General features: G+C 45.5%; 1 protein-coding gene across 2 annotated transcripts in view; it reads left to right on the top strand.

Moving 5' to 3' along the window:
• Positions 1-938: 938 nt before the first annotated feature.
• Positions 939-18,099, top strand: part of Smarcb1 (SWI/SNF related BAF chromatin remodeling complex subunit B1) — a 33,673-nt gene continuing 16,512 nt past the window's right edge. Inside the window, exons 1-5 of one of the 2 annotated variants that reach the window (XM_020168238.2) lie at positions 939-1,225; positions 4,811-4,922; positions 6,558-6,687; positions 10,551-10,688; positions 12,915-13,042. In XM_020168238.2, the coding sequence (XP_020023827.1) occupies positions 1,133-1,225; positions 4,811-4,922; positions 6,558-6,687; positions 10,551-10,688; positions 12,915-13,042 (601 nt within the window). In that variant the 5' untranslated portion in view covers positions 939-1,132. Of the gene's footprint in view, positions 1,226-4,810; positions 4,950-6,557; positions 6,688-10,550; positions 10,689-12,914; positions 13,043-18,099 lie in introns of both variants that reach the window. The other variant, XM_020168237.2, reaches the window with a different exon arrangement.

Below are 18,099 nucleotides of genomic sequence, written 5' to 3'. Positions count from 1 at the left end.
CACTCACCCCTTTAGTTCATCCTCCAAAAGGATGGTCATTTTCATCTGATCAGGCCATGGCCCAACCCCTATCTTAAAAGACTTTGGTTTCCACTACTGTGAGAACATAGAACAAAGCTCATGGTAACTACCGCCCTTCCCAATTCTCTAACATTTCTTTGCACTGCCTTCCAGTCCTACACATCTTTTTCATAATGGAACCTGCAGTTTTATTACACAGAACCTTATGAAATTGTCATTGCATTGTTCAACAGGTGTATGGATTGCCTGGACACTTTCCTTAGCTTTGGTTCCCCAACTCCCCCAGATCTGCAGGCCCCATGGGCCTCCAAATGGCAGGGCTAGGCTTATTGTAAGTACAAAGTGCAGAGGTAAAGAAAGAATGGAAAAGGTGTCCCTCCACTCTAACACTCATCTGGATGTACCAGCCAAATCAAATGCCACCTGGCCTTTGAATACTGCCAAACCCCAGAACTGTCATCAAAGCCATCCCCACCCGGTGTTGTCATTCTGCCATCTCCACAGCCATAGGAACAGTTGGTGGGCCTGGAACTGGGATATCTTTTCCTAAGAGCCCTCTTATCTGCTCAACTGCACTGGGTTTTCAAGGTGGAGAAACTGAGGTGCCAGCTTGGGGTCACAAAACATGCCCCAAACCCTCGGGTTTCCAGTCGTAGCTCTGTTCATCCTCCTGGCCTCACTTCCTTTCTTCACCCGTGGGCTGAGTGTCCGTCCTGGTTGTGAGACAGGGAAAGCCACCGCCTGAGTCTGGACCTCAGTGGCTATTTGTGTCCGCAAGAAGCTTTCCTGTGCATCAGACTTGGGATGCTGCCTAGAGTGGAAGAGAAAGTGGTCGTGGTTCCTTTAAGAGGCCCACGGGAACGCGCCATGCCTTTTATTTGGGCGGCGGCGGCAGCGCGCGCGTTAGCGTCAACACCCGCGCATGCGCACTAAGGGCGGCCTGGTCGTCGTTTGCGGCGGCAGCTGAGGATCCCGGTGGTGGCGCGAGCGCCAACCCGGCCAGCCCTTCGCCTCCAGGCCTCGGTTCCCCTCTGCCCGGCGCGCCCCGGCCCCGCCCCAGCCTTCCTGATCCTTTACAACTCGGCCCCGGCCGCCCGCATCCGCCGCCGCAATGATGATGATGGCACTGAGCAAGACCTTCGGGCAGAAGCCCGTGAAGTTCCAGCTGGAGGACGACGGCGAATTCTACATGATCGGCTCCGAGGTAGCCCGCGGCGCGTTCTCACCCTCCCCGGCTCCGGCCCCGCGGGAGCCCCGGGGCGGGTCTGTGCGCCGGGAGCGCGCGTCTCCATTCATCAAGGTGGCGGGCGGGGGAGGGGGGGAGCGGGCGGGCGCGTGCTTGAGCTGGGGGCGTGGCCTGGGGGCGTGGCCGGACCCGTTCCTCCTTTGAAAGAGCTGGGCTTACCCATTTCTTGGTAGTTGGCGTTGCCAGGCTTAAGTACCGCCCTGAGTAGGTACAGCTCCACCAGATACAAAGAAATGGGATGTTTGCTTAGGCCTTCTGGCGCTTGGGGTTGGAGGTGCACTACTGTCCTTGAACATGAGATGGTGGAAATCTCTCGTGCATCCTTTCTCTCTCCCCATCCCCCACCCCGACTACTTCGTGCAGAGTCTTGAAATCTTGGTTGTAAACCTGCGGTTTAGGAAGGGCTCCTCCCCTTTGTGTTCCTAGCCTCTGAGGTGGGCGGTAGGAGTGTTTTGACCTTTGTTTATCTGAGGAAGCCATTTGGGACAAGGATGTTTGCTTTTGGATGGATAAGGCCCCAGTGCTTGGAGCTAAATCTTTTAGCAATTCAGAAGCAATTGGCACCATGGATATCTGTGAACTGATACTGAATTATTACAGGGGAGAGATCCTAAGGACCTCTAATCCTTAACTGGAAGTAGCAGCCCTTTGTTGAATCAGCTGGATGACCTACTTTAGGAAAACACTACAACTGGCCCTTAAATGTGGGACTGAGAGTATTAAGTTTTTACAGATTGTCTCAAAACTAGCCCCTTTTGGTCTAACTAGTCCCCTACTAGTTTATATTCCTTTTGTTTAAAAAAGGGTATAAAACTCAGACGTGCAAATGTCCATCAATAAGAGTCTCTCATGTAAGGAATTAAATGCCAACTCTGTAGAGCTAAAGCCATTCCAGAATGCCAAAGATTACGTCTCCTTGCAGCAGTTTTCACTTTCATACTTCAACATTTCATTCATATTGTTACTTATTTTTTGGTGGTTCTAGGGGCTTGAACTCAGGGCCTCATGCTTGCTAGGCAATTGCTCTACCACTTGAGTCACTCCATCAGCCCTTTTTTTGTGTTGGCTATTTTCAAGATAGGGTCTTTGGAACTGTTTCTCTGGGTTGGCCTTGAACTGCAATTTTCCTGATCTTTACCTCCTGAGTAGCTAGGATTACAGGTGTGAGCCACTGGCATCTGGCTTTTCTCTTTTCTTTCCTTCCTTCCTTCCTTTTTTTTTTTTGACAATTGAATGTAATATGATGAATGAACCTTCATGATGGTCACACTGAGACTTTCCAGACACTTCATGATTCCTCTCTCATAACTTTTTCAAGTTACAAAGCCAATGTTATCAGTAGCATTAGAACTTTAGTGTTTCGATTTTCACCATTTCTTATTAAGCAAAAAGGGCAAGATGCAATAAAATTATTACATTATCACTTAAATGCTGTTGCTCAAGATGGCTGTGCTGGGTCCTGGAATCTGTGCCCATCCACTTGCTCAGAATGATCCTTGCTGGCCAGTAAGCATTTGCTTAAATGCAGGATATAAAAGGCAGTTGAGGAATTTCAGTACATGATAGTAGGCTGGTTGTTTAAAGAAACTGAATGAAAAAGTAAACTGTTGGGCCTTGCCTCTGAGTAGGTGGTACTTTTGAAAATATGCTCTTCTTTATTTGGTGGAGCAATTGAGAAACAGCTCATGGTCAGGTGGGAAAAACCTTGGGAAGCTTAGTTACAGCCGTACCCTGCATCCATGTCATTTTTCTTTTTCTTTTTGTTTTGGGAATCTAACCCAGGGCCTTATACATGCTAATAAATACTTGCTCTACCACTGAGCTTTCCCAGCTGGTTTCATTTTTCTCATGTGTATAATGAGATGCTTGGACCACCTGGTTTCTTTTTAGCTCTTTCCCGAAACACATTTCAGATTCTAGAAAACTAACTACAGACTCCTCTTCCATCGCCTTCACTCTTGGTCCTCCATGTTGAGTTAGAATAATCATCCTGAGACAAATGGAGAGGCCATTGGCTCTCTTAAGCCTGGTTTAACAGTCTTTAAACCTTTAGGGATTAGGGAAGGGCTCAGGTTTTTCTATTTCTATCCATAGCTCCTTTGGTAATATTGGATGGATGGCCTTTGGCCCCTTCCCCTTTGACAACAGCATTGTGTTCAGACATGTGGGGCAGTTGTAGTAAAATAGACAATGCCTTTGTGTGTCATCTGCAGAGCTGCCCCGGGAGGGCTTCTGAATTGCTGAGTGTGTGTCCCTGTTCTGCCATCTGCAGGCAGCTGGACTTGCAAGCCAGCATCACAGAACTTAGAGGCACCTAAGGTATGCCCATGTTCCAGTATATATTTTTTTACATTCAGGAAACCCCAATCCAGGGAGGGCAAAGGGTAGTTAAGCCACAGTGTCCTAAGTTCTGAAGGTGCCCTGGGAGGAACCTGGGGTACGTGAGCCCTGCAGAACCTTCAAGGTAGTCATGGGACCAGTGTTGTCAATTTCTTTTCAAGAAACCTAACGAAAACTGTACTTTTACTTGGACATACAATCCAGATAAGCAATGAAGTCTCCACTTTTGGTATGGCAGGCTCTTCTCATTGTGTTCAGCACTGTGGTTGTTGATCACATGAATCTTCCCTCAATGAGAAATGGAGAAGCACACTTTTACTTAACAAATATATACTATGCTGGGTAAGTAAAATGGAAAAAAAAATAGAGCTACTCATTTGAGGGATGAATTTCAGAGTTGCTGAACACTTGACAGATGAGTAAAGAGACCCAGAAAAGGGATGTGATTCCAGGTCACAGATGGAGCCAGCACCTGGCACTCCATCCACTGGCTGTCCCCCACAGCGTGACTCTGAATGATCGTTTCTGAAAAGTCAGTGAGACCCTGAGGTGTCTTTCTAAAACCTTAGGACTAACTCTTTTCATGGGGCAAGCCATACTTCAAGTATTTGCTATAAACAAACTGAAGCTATTGTTTGGGGAGGTAATGATTTATATGGCAGTCTGGTGATTGCCAATAATACTTTTTAGACTTTTTGGAAAATTCTTTTGGTATCTCCGGTTTGGGTTTTGTTATTAAACAAAGCAGCACGGGTCTTGGGGGAAATTATCCTACATCTGTCTAAAATTAAAAGACCTTTTTGGTGTTTATTACATCATAAAAATATCAAAGTCTGCTTCTTAAGATAAAAGAAGGTCAAAGAAGCCTTGCATTTCTGGCAAGTCCCAGAGATCATAATCCAGAATCAAAATCACCACAAGCTTCTTGTGAAGCTCTGGGGGCATCCCTTTTAGACATCTGGTCAGGCCTTGCGGAACTTGGTCCTGTTATTGGGACGTACAGATGCAGGCCAGATGTGCACTGCTGTTGAACCCTTGATGTCAGCAGAATGTGTTTTATTGCTGTTGAAAGCCTGGCGCCTTGGGACTGCCTGAAGGCCTGTTTATCGGACACTTGGATCCAGCAGATCCTCGGTGCGCCAGGACCCTCCCCTTGCACATGGAGATTCGACCTCATAATGAGCCTTCTTGCTTTACTCATAGGTGGGAAACTACCTCCGTATGTTCCGAGGTTCTCTGTACAAGAGATACCCCTCACTCTGGAGGCGACTAGCCACTGTGGAAGAGAGGAAGAAAATAGTTGCATCGTCACATGGTAAAAAAACAAAACCTAACACTAAGGGTGCGTCTTCACGAGGGTTTGTAAACCTGTTTCAAAACCACTCGCTTATGTCATGAAGATAAAACGTTTTCACTCCATTGTCTTCACTGCAGCCTTGGCCTTAGTCAGGCAGGGAGCATCCCAGGGGCAGGGCTGCCCTGCCAGCACATACATGGCTCAGGCGAGAGTGTGGATCAGGGAGCCATTGGTGGTCCACTGTCAGGTATTTCTGGTGGGGCCAGTGGGTGTGTGAAAGGTTCAGGGCTGGGACAGTAGCAGGTGCTGTGAAGACATGTTGGTCTCAAAACGTTTTAGGAATGCTGCGATGCTCTGCCATCTGCCGTGGGTGTGTCCCATAGTCATCCTCCATGCAACCCTAGTGGTGGGTGGTGGCACCAGCCCCCATTCCCCTCTAGGGCTTTCACTGCTTGCCTCCCAGAACACATCCATCCCATAGCACTTCATCCTGGCGAACAGTGTGCTAAGCTCATGTGCATGTCCCCAGCTCAGTGTGGCCTGCCGTGTGCCTGGGGCTTGCTAGATGAGCTACTTGATACTGGTGAAACTATAGTGCTTTGGGCCATGGCAGCTCTGTGCAGGGTGAAGATGCTCTTCAGACATTCTTGGGACTCCATCAGAGACACTTCTGTAGGTACATTTGGATTTGGCAGGTTGCAAAACTGCTTCCCACTTGAAAATGGCGCCTTGTAGAAAGCTGCCCTGAGCCTGGCGGGGGGAGGTGTGTACCTGCGTGTGTGTATGTGTGTGTGGTGCTTCACAGTTTGGTTGTATCTGTAGTTGCTGATGTGGTTTTGTCCATTGTGGGCAAAATAGAGTTCTTTTAACGCAGGAGCCAGAGCTGCTTTTTATCCTCTGCTATAATATTTCCACTTACTCGCCTAAAACGATTTCCTTTGTGTCCCCCACTACCACAAGTGGAGCCGCAATCACTAGCACAGTGGCTCCCCAGCTTTGCTTGTCCTTCTGCAAGTCCCTGTGAAGCCTTGGTGCTGCTTCTGCCTAGTGCTTTGGAGATGTGTTCCCCATAACCAAGTGATTCCTCCTGAAGAAACGAGGCCTGGCCTGCAAATGAGCTGCAGCTCTTGACCGAGGTTCCCTAGGAGTCGAGTTGCCTAGCCTCTGTCTTGTTTTCCAGACAGCATGTCCATACTGGCTCGGGGACAGGGGCTTCTGTTTGGTGTGAAGCTCTCTGGGCTCGTGTTTTAAAAGAAAAGTAGTCTTCATCTTTCATTCCATCTTCCCACCTTGCTTTGTGTCATGGAGTGTGGTGGTGTCAGACCTCTTCCCACTGGTGTGTTACTCTGGAGCCTTTCTGACAGCCCCTGGTGCTGCAGCTGCTCTGAGCACTTCCTCTGCCCTGAGCTGGTGCTCCATGGGCAAATTAGTCCAAATGGATTAATGGATGCTTTACCCAGTAGGACTTAGAAATAAAGCCCTCCATCCAGAGTGCCCTTTTGGAAGAGGCCAGCATTTAGCAGTAGTAAGTGTGACACCTTGCTTTTCCCACCTCCTGCATGTGAGGACCTCGATGTGCTGTATCCAATTGGCTGGCTGCTGCTTGTTATCACCACCAGCAGGGTGACCGCATCAGTATCTCTCCACTTACAGATCATGGATATACCACCCTTGCCACCAGTGTGACTCTGTTGAAAGCCTCAGAAGTGGAAGAGATTCTGGATGGCAATGATGAGAAGTACAAGGCTGTGTCCATCAGCACAGAGCCCCCAACCTACCTCAGGTAATGCATTCTTGTCTGGGGATTGCTCTGGGGACACCCATGGATATTTATCTCATACTCAAGAACAGGTTGAGGTGAAATTGAACTGAAATACATTCGAACACTTTACCCACTGTGCTTACAGTTGTCTTAGCCAGGGTTCTAAGTTTCTTCTGTATCTTTGGAATTCCTAAGAAACATAGACCAAATCTTAAATTCTGGAGAGCAGTTAGGAATGCTTTGAAAGTGGGATTAATTTGTTGGAAAATGAGTGGCTCAGCTAAACTCACAAAAGAAAGAAGTAATAGATTTAGATGTATAAAAACCTAGAACCTTTAAAAGAGTATTTATAGGAACAAAAAGATAAATAATTGGAAACTTACTATATATGTGTTATATATACATATATATATATAACATATTATACTAATATGTTGTATTTAGTGTCTATGCATCCAGATTTTTGGATATCCTAATAGAGTTTTGTTTAGTATTTTTAGTGGAGCTGGGGATTGAACTCATACTTTTTGAGTATACACTCTACTCAAAAAGTAGAGTATGTATAAATAAGTAGAAGATGAGCCTTATTGAAAATACAAGGGGTGAACAAGCATAGGAAGAATGTTTATCCCCATGTAATCTTATTTTCTTTTATGTTTTGGGGTACTGAGACGTGAGCCCATGCATGCTAGATATGTGCTCTACCACTATTAGACCTCAAGCCACACATGTAATTTTAAAAATTCAAAGTTAAAAAAAAAGAATAACAACAACAAAAAATCTAGCAACATAAAGAATTGGGGAAGGTGTAATAGAGCTAGTCACTTGCCCGTTAGGAATAGATCTATAGATGGGTTTTATCTTTTTGTAAAGTGTTAGAGCATAAAATATTTTTTATTTTTTGACCCATTAGTTTCACCCCTGAGAGGCAGTCCCAAAGAAATATTTAAAAGAACAAAATAAGTAAACCTATTATATATCTACAGAGATGTTCTCTGGAAGATTGTGAGTAATAATAGAGAATATAGAGCTATTGAGTGTCCAGCTTGAGGGAAAGGGCAGGCGTTGAAAGATACAACCACTTAATGGAGGAGGGCCTGACCCATGTTCATCAGAATTAAAGAGACTGCAGCAACCTGAGACATGGCTTATGTGAGTGAGACATGCAGAAAATAAGATTGTTCCTATCTATCTTATGCATACAGATCTCAAGAAAGAATACATTGCAAAAACCAAGCATGATGACAAATTCCTGTAATCCCAGCACTTAGGAGGCTGAGGCAGGAGGATTATGAGTTCAAGGACAGCCTGAGATACATTAACAAGAAAGAGAAAAAACGTGTTTCTGTGCACAAGAACTAGGGAACGCTAAGGGGTGACAAAAGATTATAGAGTGATGTGGTTTTGAAAAATAATTTCTTTCCAGATTTTCTCTCAACTTTGCTGTTGAATTGTTTTTATAATTCCTCCAAAGTATGCATAATTCCCCCAAAGGTGGCATGCATCCAGCTAGGGCAGCATTGTAAATGTGTGCTTGGCAGATTCTTGTACAGAGGGATGTAGTGAGAACATAAGGATGGCTAGACCTTCCCCGGAAGTTGCAGAAGGAAATTATGTACATATGGACGGTACTTTTAAATTTGCACATGTCAGCTGGGAACCTTTTATGGAGTAGTAAGCAATTTCTCAATGATTGTGTCATATGAGGACCAGCTGAGGGAGTAGAATCTTGTTGCTGTGGAGGTCAGGATGATGGGGTAGGGTGGCAGGGTTTTGAAGGAAGTAGCCTGTCTAACTCAGTCAGTCTGACAAAGAGCCTGACAAGCTCCAAAGCTCCCACCCTGTCACTGTACAGATTGAGCCCAGGCTGGATACCCCCATTTTGGGTTCTTGGGAAGATTTTGCCGTGGGAACAAGATTAGATTTCATGGCTTAGATTCTCATATTCTATATATGTCTGAATCTTTTTCTTTTTTTTTTTTTTGTGATACTGGGGATTGACCTCAGGGCTTTGCACTTGGTAGGCAGGTGCTCTAACGCTTAAGCCACTCTGCCAGCCCTGAGTCTGTTATTTTTATCTACTATGTCTGTGATCTTGATGTTAACTTCCATTGTTTACTTGAGATGGCCACCAGATGAGGGGCTGGCAGAGCGGTCTGGATCTGGAAAAAAGAGACTGCTACTGAGATAGGGCAGATTTGGGGTGCAAAGGATAAAGGCTCATTACAGGATCTAGGAGAATATCCATCTAGAAAAGTAGAGGTGGTCAAGATCTGTGCTTTCCAAACTCAGGCCCAACTGCACTGAAATTGTGCATAGAAAGTATTAAGAATTCATATTTCTTGGCCCTCCACCAGAGATAGGGATCTAAATGGGGCTCAGGAATTTGCTACTTAAAATTTAGTACTCTGTATCTTGCCCAGATAGGCTGAGGGTGGGGGCCCTGGTCTTGCTGTCCTTGCTCTTCGGCCCTGTGCAGATTAGTTCTACATTCCCCATATATTTCAGGTCTCAAGTGTAAGATGAAGGTAGATCATAGATCAGAGAAGACCTCCAGTGCAGGAGACTTGCCATAGTCCTGGCCAAATAGGGTACCAGGAATCTCTCCCTGCTCTGTCCATACTCAAGGGGTGGTTCCAGACCTCAGCGTTGGAGGTATAAGTGGACCTGGTTCTAGAAGGAAAAAGAGTTAAAGGGCCCAGGCAGGCCTTAACAACTGCCTCTGCCCTCCACCATTCATGGGAAGAGGATGGCCTGTGTGCTTTGTCCCCAGGTCCCTCCTTAGATTGCACTATCCAGCAATTGTCATGACTCAGTGTGAACTATAGCAGACAGCTATTGCAGGAGCTGTTTGTGCAAATGGAAGGAATTTAAAGATGAATGGCACACATTTGTTGCCCTCTGTGTTCCTTAAGGTCTCTGCAGAGATACACAAAGCACTGTGAGAACTTGAGTGCTCTTGTCTCTTTAATCCACCTCTGGAGCCTCAATATAAAATATTTTTGAAAATTTTTCCAGTAGTAAAAGCCACCTGAAATGCAGAGAAAAGAAACGCCCTTCATGAGACATAGATTATTTAAATTACTTGGGGTGTCACTTTCTGGAACATGTTTACCAGTCCATTGTCTCATCTCTGTCTCTGGAAGCTCAGAGGCCAGAAGACTTGCTTAGTCCATCTCAGGGTGGCTGGCACAACTAAAAAATCACACTCTGCCAGATGTGGTGGTGTGCACCTATAGTCCCAGCAATTTAGGTCAAGGTGGGAGGATCACTTGAGCCTGGGAGTTTAGGACCAGACTAGGCAACATAGCAAGACCCTGTCACAAACAAAACCACAGTTTGATCACATCTTCCTTCTAGAACCTTGGAGAACTCCCAGCCACCTGCTGGGTAAAGTCAGCTACTCAGAGCCTGGGGAAACCATGTGACTTCGCCCGCCCCCCCCCCCCCCCCCCCCCCCGTCTCATCCTCATCGCTCTCCAGAATGCTCATGATATTCTTGTCCCTACTGTTCCTATGCGTTGTCTGACATTTTCAGTGAACCCTGGCTCTGTGTAAGGCTCCTTTCTAGTGTGCAGCCCTCTGAAAAGCCTCCCTTTTGTGTCCCTTCCCCTAAATATGGACGTGCTTCTGTGCGAGCCATGCCTAGCTCGTAGTACAGTACACCATGGCTGTGGGTTAATGGCCAACTCATACCCTGGGCTGCTGTGCCCTTCCCCTTGCCTGGATGCCACAGGTGCCAACAAGAACCCAGGGAATAGAGGTCCACAGGAGTCTGGAGTCCTGCAGGGGTGCAGCAGACATCCATTGAACATGAATAGAGGCCTAGTGGGCAGAATCAGACTCCTAGCGTGATGGGGGCACTTTTTCCTGTGTCTCTCCAGGGAGCAGAAGGCCAAGAGGAACAGCCAATGGGTGCCTACCCTGCCAAACAGCTCCCACCATCTGGACGCTGTGCCGTGTTCTACCACTATCAACAGGAACCGCATGGGCCGGGACAAGAAGAGAACCTTCCCCCTGTGGTAAGTGAGTGCTGCCACGCTTGGCCTCTCTGTGGATTCTGCCTCTATTCTCTAATGCTTCTTAGTCTCCTTTCCAGAGAAGCGCTCTGCTGTGAGCTTGTGCTATCCCAGATGCTACATTGCCACCTCCTCAAATGCTGTTTCCCCTGACTTCTAGGACATGGTTCCTAGCTTTCTCCAGCCTCCCTCATTCTGCCTGCTTTGGTTTCTCACATTTTTTTTCCTCATTTACCCAACACTTCAGTGGAGTTCTTGGGGACACAGTCCGGGGACTTTTCTCTGCCCTCTGTTTCTTTGAGCTGGTTGCAGGCATTATGGGATTTCAAAGGCAACTATGTGACTCCTGCCATGTCAATTTTCTGTAGCTGCTGGAAGAGATCACAGCTGGGTGGTTTACAGCAGCACAGATTTATTCCCTCACAGTTCTGGAAGCCAGGAGTCTGAAATCTGGTTCACTGGGCCCAAATCAGGGCTCTGTTCCCTCCATAGGCTCCAGGAGCAAATCTTGGTACTGGCTTTTGCAACTGTGGTGGCTTCTGAGTTCCTTGACATGTGGCCACATCACTCTGGTCTCTGCCTCTGTGGTCACAAAAGCCTTCTCTGTGTGCGTTTCTCTCTTTAGAAGGACACCGTGATGTAATTTAGGGCCCAGCTGGATAATGTCCTCTCAGGATCCTTCACTTAGTCACATCTGCAGTCTCCTTTTCTGGGCTACATGAGGTAATAATCACAGGTTTTAGGGATTAGGACATAGATGTTTTTTGGGAAACATTTCTTAAGGCGCCCATCCTTGCATTTGTCTCTGAGTCCCTTACCTTCCCCCACCACCCCCTCACATCCTCAACTGTGTACCACTTGCAGACTTCTCCATTTCCAGGCTTTGTATCCCTCCCTCCCCTCCCTTAGGCCCAAAGCCTGGAACTCTTTCTCAACTCCTTCCTTTTTCTCACACAAGTCCAGTCTCAGCAGATCCCTACTTGCTCAGCCCTCTGAATTTCTGGAATTGGGCCACCCTTGGCCGCCTTCCTGTCAGGTCTTGCTGAGTATTTGCAGTAGCTCCTGCTCGCCTTCCCATCATGTCCTCAGTTCTGCAACTGGCCTCGGCCTTTTTTCCCTGGCAGGTCTTGTCACTTCTCGAAGAATCCTCTAGACTGTTTGTCACAGTTGGAGCTCAGGTTGGGGTTCTCTCAGGGTTTCTTCACCTCAGGAATGTTGGTGGCTTCCTGGTTTCAGTCAGACTGCTCAGATGTCTGCCCACCCACCTGGCCTTTCCCTTTGCTGAAGCTCACTTTGAGCAACATCTGTAAGGCTCATCCCATCCTCCCTCCTCCCTTTCCTCTTTACTTCCTTTGCTCCTTCCTCTTTCCCCCGCCTCCCTCTCATCTTAATTTGAGTGCCACCTCCCCCTTTAGAATGGCCACTTCTATCTCCAGTATTCCTGCCCCTTTCCATGTTTAGATCTCCCAGAGCACTCAAATGCTTTTCTCATTTGTCTGTCATCTTTTCCAAGCTCTCTCAGGGTGGTTCTCAACCCTCTCACATTCTGCAGACACCTTTCCCCTGACTTTCAGCCCCCTCTCACAGAGTCCACCTGCCTATCTCTTTGTCCTCCTAAAATTTGTCAGTCCCTTGCTCAGAATCATGGGCCTGCCTCAGGGCAGGGTCGGATGATGCATTCTGAGATGAAGAACTGTTGACCCTTTGACATCCATTAGACTCTGTGTGTGACTAGGACCTCTCCCCCATGTGATTTGCTCCCCACCTTTAGGGTGCTACTCCTCACCATTTCTGTTCTCTTGCCTCTCAGCCTTTGCTTGAGTATTTCCTCTTCTGAAATGCCCTTCTTAGAACTTTCTGTGAAAATCCAGCCTACATTGGGCCTTAAATTTCCCATCAGAGCTGTCTAAGCTATCTAGATCAGCAGCTTTCTGGCCCTTCCCCTGTGCCCATGAAGTTCACAGTCCTTCCCTGTTACAGCACTCACTACAGATGAGCTGCTGCTTCTCATGTATGGTCCCTCTTGCCCCTGTTATACTGTAGTCTTGGGACTCCTGCTGACCTTGTCTGTGCTGCCTCACTGTTAAGTGACAAATGCCTATGAAAAGTAGTCTTTCTCTTCCAGCTACATTTACAGTGAACCACAGTGCAGCAGGAACCCGAAAACTCACGTTCCTAAGGCACCAGGCTCAGCTCCCTGGCTGACTGGTGCTGCCATTTCACTTTCAGCTTTGATGACCATGACCCAGCTGTGATCCACGAGAACGCATCACAGCCTGAAGTGCTCGTACCCATCCGGCTGGACATGGAGATTGATGGGCAGAAGCTGAGGGATGCTTTTACCTGGAACATGAATGGTATGTGGGCAGTCAGTGTTGGCTGAGCCTTATGTGCAAACAGCCCTTTTTTCCCACCAGCTTCCTGCAGATGAGTTCTAGACTTAACATCCAGAGCATTATGGCGTGATTCTTAAGGTGTAGACTCTGGATTTATTCTGCTTCTGCTGTTGTTTCCTGTTTCACTTGACACGTGTGTCAGTCCTTTTTCTATTGCTATAACTGTATAATTTATAAAGAACAGAGGTCTAGAACCGGTAGAGTGGCTCAAGTGGTAGACTGCCTGCCTAGCAAGCGTGAGGCCCTGAGTTCAAACTCCAATACTGCATGAATGAATGAATGAGTAAATAAATAAATAAATAGTAGAGGTCTGTTCTGGCTTATGGTTCTGGAGGCTGGGAATTTCAAGACCATCTGGTCAGCTAGTAAGGGCCTCATATTGCTTCAACTTGTGGCAGAAAGTGGGAATGCAAGGGTGCACATGTGAAAGGAGCAGAATGAGTGGTGGACTTGCTTTATGACAACCTGCTCTTGCAGTAACTATACCAGTCCCATAAGAGTAAGGAGTGAGAATTTACTCACCCAAGAATAGCATTCATCTGTCCATGAGGGCATTTTTTTCTTTTTGGCAGCCCTGGGGTTTAAACTTGAAAGGGTAAAAGTTTAAAATCACCAGAATCTCATTATGAATTTTCAGTTTTGCCTTTTCTAGCCATTTCTGTATGCAAACATTAACATAGTTGTAATTTCAGTCCAAGTGTCACGATTTGGATTTTTTTTTTTTCACTTACCGTAAGTATCTTCCTCTTTTTGTTGGTCTTTGTAATTGGTGCAGAATTTTCTATTGAGTTGAGGTGCCTTACTTTGCTGAAACTCCCCCCGCTGTTGACATCTCCATGGCAGATAACTTACTTGCTTACAGCATGTTTTTTCCTGGGGGAATTTCCTGAGGAGAGTGTGAGTGGTTGTTGATGTGTCTGCCTTGAGCTTTCTGGAGGGATTAGTCTATTTCCTTTGGTCATCCCTAGACGCCTGGTGTATTAGACTAGAGTCCAAGGGCCTCTAGCCAATCTTGAGAGTCGAGTGCCCATTCTCCAGGACCCATGGGTTAGCTGGTAAGGGGTTATATAGGTGAAAGAGGACATTGATTATATTGAGGATGGAAGAGCAGTTCACTGGTGACACCCCAGCGCTGAGACAGGGCAGCCCATGAGTGCCAGGTGCTGCATACCGCCTGTTAACCTTTGCTGAGTTCCCTCCACCCCTTTTCTCCTCAGCTGCCCCATGTCATAGTTATTGTTAATTCTTTTCTCTCTGCCCACTCCATTTCAGCCCCTTGAGGTTATTGTAAAAAAAAAAAACAAAAAAAACCCTGGGGTTTTTGTTTGTCTGTTTTGTTTTGGGTTTTTTTCCCCTCTTCTAATAGTTTATTTCTTATCTCCTACTTAATAAGTTCAGAGTGGATTTCCAGCATTAAACACATGTCAAATTTTCAGAGATTTACTTATCAGTGTAATAAACTCCAACAAATCGACATGATTTGTTGCGTTTAGAGGGGAAATCTTTCCAGTTAAGTGGGAAATTTTGTAGATGGCTTCTGAAATACCTTCATCCTAAGCAGTTTTATAGTGAAACATTTTATTTAGAAGTTTGGACCTGTGCTCACTTTGACAGCACATGTACTAAAAAAAATGGAAATACAGAACTCAGGACCCTCTTTCTTCAGTTTGCTGTAGCCTACATTAACTGAGTAAAACTTGCATTGATCATCAGCGCTCAGTTCATTGCAGGATTCCAGGTTACTCTTCGGAGGGACCGTGTGCTTTATTACTGATTTTCTTATAGTACTTAGCGTAAAACTTAGTCCAACATAGGGACTCAGTTGTCCAGACTGAATTGGAACATCCAGTGAGACATTGAATTGTCTCGTTATTTTTCTTTCAACAATACCTATAATGTTCCAACTACTTATTTCCGCTCTCGCCCTGTTTCAGAAGAGATACAAGGCAGGTTACATAAGGACATTTAGTACAAAAGACTCTTTTAAATGAAAAAAAGTGATTAGAGACAACTGGATAAAGGTGAAAATGAAACTAGACCATATGAAAGGAAGCCAGCACTCTGGTTCATACTGTTTGCGGTCAGTGTACCTTGCTGGGAGGTGGGTGTGGCTCTCAGTCTTTTCGAGCAAGGCAGAGGCTTCATCATGATGGGCTTCACTGATCCCCACGTGCACAAGATTAGCAACAGTCCTGTGGCCCAGAAGAAGGAAATTATGCATAGTACTGAGGTCCAAAAGAAACTCTCCCCACAGCCTTCGTGAGGACGAGTGGTGTAATGTAACAAAGGGTGCTGTCCATGACTCCACCATGAGTTAACTGAGCTGTTCCTCATGCAAATCCTCACGTAAAATACTGTCTCCTCTGAATGTAGCTTCGTTTAAATGCGCTCTGCAAACTCTTTCTCAGCGTATGTAAGAGCCATGATTCTTCACTGCTGGTTAAGAATGCCAACGTTGTGACTGATTTGCTATGCTTTTAGTTACATTGATTTACTTTGAAAATGTGAAGTGAACAGAACTGAAAAAGAGAAATAAATAGAATTGGAAAATCTAGTAAAATATCCACAATTTTATTGGAGATGTCAAAATCCCTCTCAGCAACTCATAGAAAAGCTAGGAAAAAGTCAGAAAGGTGATACAAGTATTTGAAAATACCATCAATTACAAATCTGATTAGCAGCTGAATGAGCACGCTTTTCAAGTGCCTGTGGGACATGTACCGTGCAAGACATGTCATGTGTCACAAAACAAGCCCCAACAAATTTAAGAGAATTGAAACCTTATGGAACGTGTTCTCCAACCACAGTGGACTCAAAGACTTGCAGACTATAAACAGCTCACTTCTACGGTTCAAAGAGGAAGTCTAAAGGGAAATTTAAAAATGTACAAGGACTTGAATGAAAATGAAAATACAGCACATCAAAATATGTGTGATAAAGGTGAAATAATGCTGTGAGAATACTCTGTAGCACAAGTACATAGTTAAAAAATAAAAGCCTCAGGTCAGTAATCTAAGCTCCCATCTGAAGAACTGAAAGAACAAGATGAAACCAAAGCAAAAAGGAAGAAAGACACAATAGCGAAAAATAACAGAAACCAATGAAATTTTAAAAGAAACATGAGGCCAGGCACAGTGGCTTGTGATTTGTCCCCCAAAGGTTCACGTGTTGGAAGTGTGGTCCCCAAAGTGTCAGCATTAAAATAGCAGAGGGAGTGGAGGCATGGCTCAAGCAGTAGAGTACCTGCCTAACAAGTGCAAAAGGATGAGTTCAAACCCCAGTACTGCCAAAGAAAAAGAAGTGGAACCTTCAAGAGGTGGGGCCTAGTGAGAGGTGCACGAATGTAACAGTCTGAAATTTTGCACGCCAAAGCATCAACACTGTTACTTTTGTTTAGGGATTAAATATTCTTTCCTTCACTTTTGGTTTTTAGGGTTTGTTGTTTTTGGCAGCACTGGGGTTTGCAGTCAGGGCCTTGTGCTTGCTAGGCAAGTGCTGAACCACTTGAGTCACTCCTCCAGGCCATTTTGCTTTAGGCTGCTTTTCAGGGAGGGTCTCCCACTTTTTTTTCCTAGGCTGGCCTCAGGTAGTAATTGTCCTACCTATGTCTTCCACGTAGCTAGGATTACACTGTCATGCCTAGCTTGTTTGTTGAGATGAACATTTGCTAACTTTTTGCCTGGGATGGCCTTGACCCACAGTCCTCCCAATCTTCACCTCCTGAGTAGCTGGGATTACAGGTGTGAGTCACCACACCTGGCCCATTTTTGTGTATTTTTGAAACACAAATATTTCTGAGACAAAGAAACAGTACTGAAGGGAAACAGCTATTAAATGCCAGGAATCTAAAAAGACAAGCCAGGTGCAGCAGTCAATGTCTGAAACTGAAGAAGTCTAAACAGGACGACACATGGTTCTTTTCTTTTCTCACTGGAATGCCTTTTAACTCATGTGAAAGCTGGCACCCTGGCTCGTGCCTGTAATCCTAGCAACTTGGGAGGTAGAGATCAGGAGGATCAACGTTCGAGGCAGCCCATGCAAAAAGTTAGCAAGATTCCATCTCAACAAATAAGCTGGGTGTGGTAGTATGCACCTGTGGCTGATCCCGTCCACAGGAGAAGCATACATAGGAGCATAAAGATCTGGGCTGGCCCCAGCAAAAAACTGTGGGACTCCATTCAAAAAATAACTAACACCAAAAGAACTGAGGGTGTGGCTCAATTGGTAGAGTGCCTGCCTAGAAAGTGTGAGGCTCTGAATTCAGCCCCCAGTACCACCAAAAACAAAAAACAAACCAAACCAAAAACCATATGACTAAACCTGAGTTTTGACAAAAGGTGCAAATGCAATTCAGTGGAGGAGAGATAGATAGATTGTTTTCTGGCTTTTTGAGACAGGGTCTTGCTGTGTAACAGGCTGGCCTTGAACTTGCAATTCTTCTGCCTTGGCCTCCCAAGTGCTGGGATTATAAAAATGTACCACCATGCCTGGCAAAAATAGCCCTTTGAACAAAATGATGCTTGGATAGCCACAGATAAATGAACTTTGGAGCCAGGCACTGGTGGCTCATCCCTATACTCCTAGCTACTCAGGAGGCAGAGATCAGGAGGATCCGGCTTTGAAACCAGCTGGGGCAAAATAATTCATGAGACCCTATCTCAAAAAAACCCATCACAAAAAAGCTGGTGGAGCGACTCAAGGTGTAGGCCCTGAATTCAAACCCCAGTATGGTAAACAAAGGAACAAGAACTTTGACCTAAATCTCACACTTTATACAAAAATTAACTCCAAAAGAATCAGTCTTAAATAATAAAAAACAAAACTATAAAACTTGCAGAAAAAAGCATAGGAGAAAATCTTGGGTGTCTAGGGCTAGAGAAAAAAAATTTAGATACCAACAGCACAATCCGTAATAGGAATACTGAAAATTGGACTTCATCAAAACTTTGCACAGTAAAAGACCCTATTAAAGTGCAAAAAGACAGACTTCATAGTGGGAGAAAATAATTTAATTTGGA

The sequence above is a fragment of the Castor canadensis genome, chromosome 18, assembly GCF_047511655.1.
Source record: "Castor canadensis chromosome 18, mCasCan1.hap1v2, whole genome shotgun sequence".
Taxonomy (NCBI): domain Eukaryota; kingdom Metazoa; phylum Chordata; class Mammalia; order Rodentia; family Castoridae; genus Castor; species Castor canadensis.
Note: the sequence above shows the minus strand (reverse complement) of the source record. Positions and strands in the feature narration are given on the sequence as shown.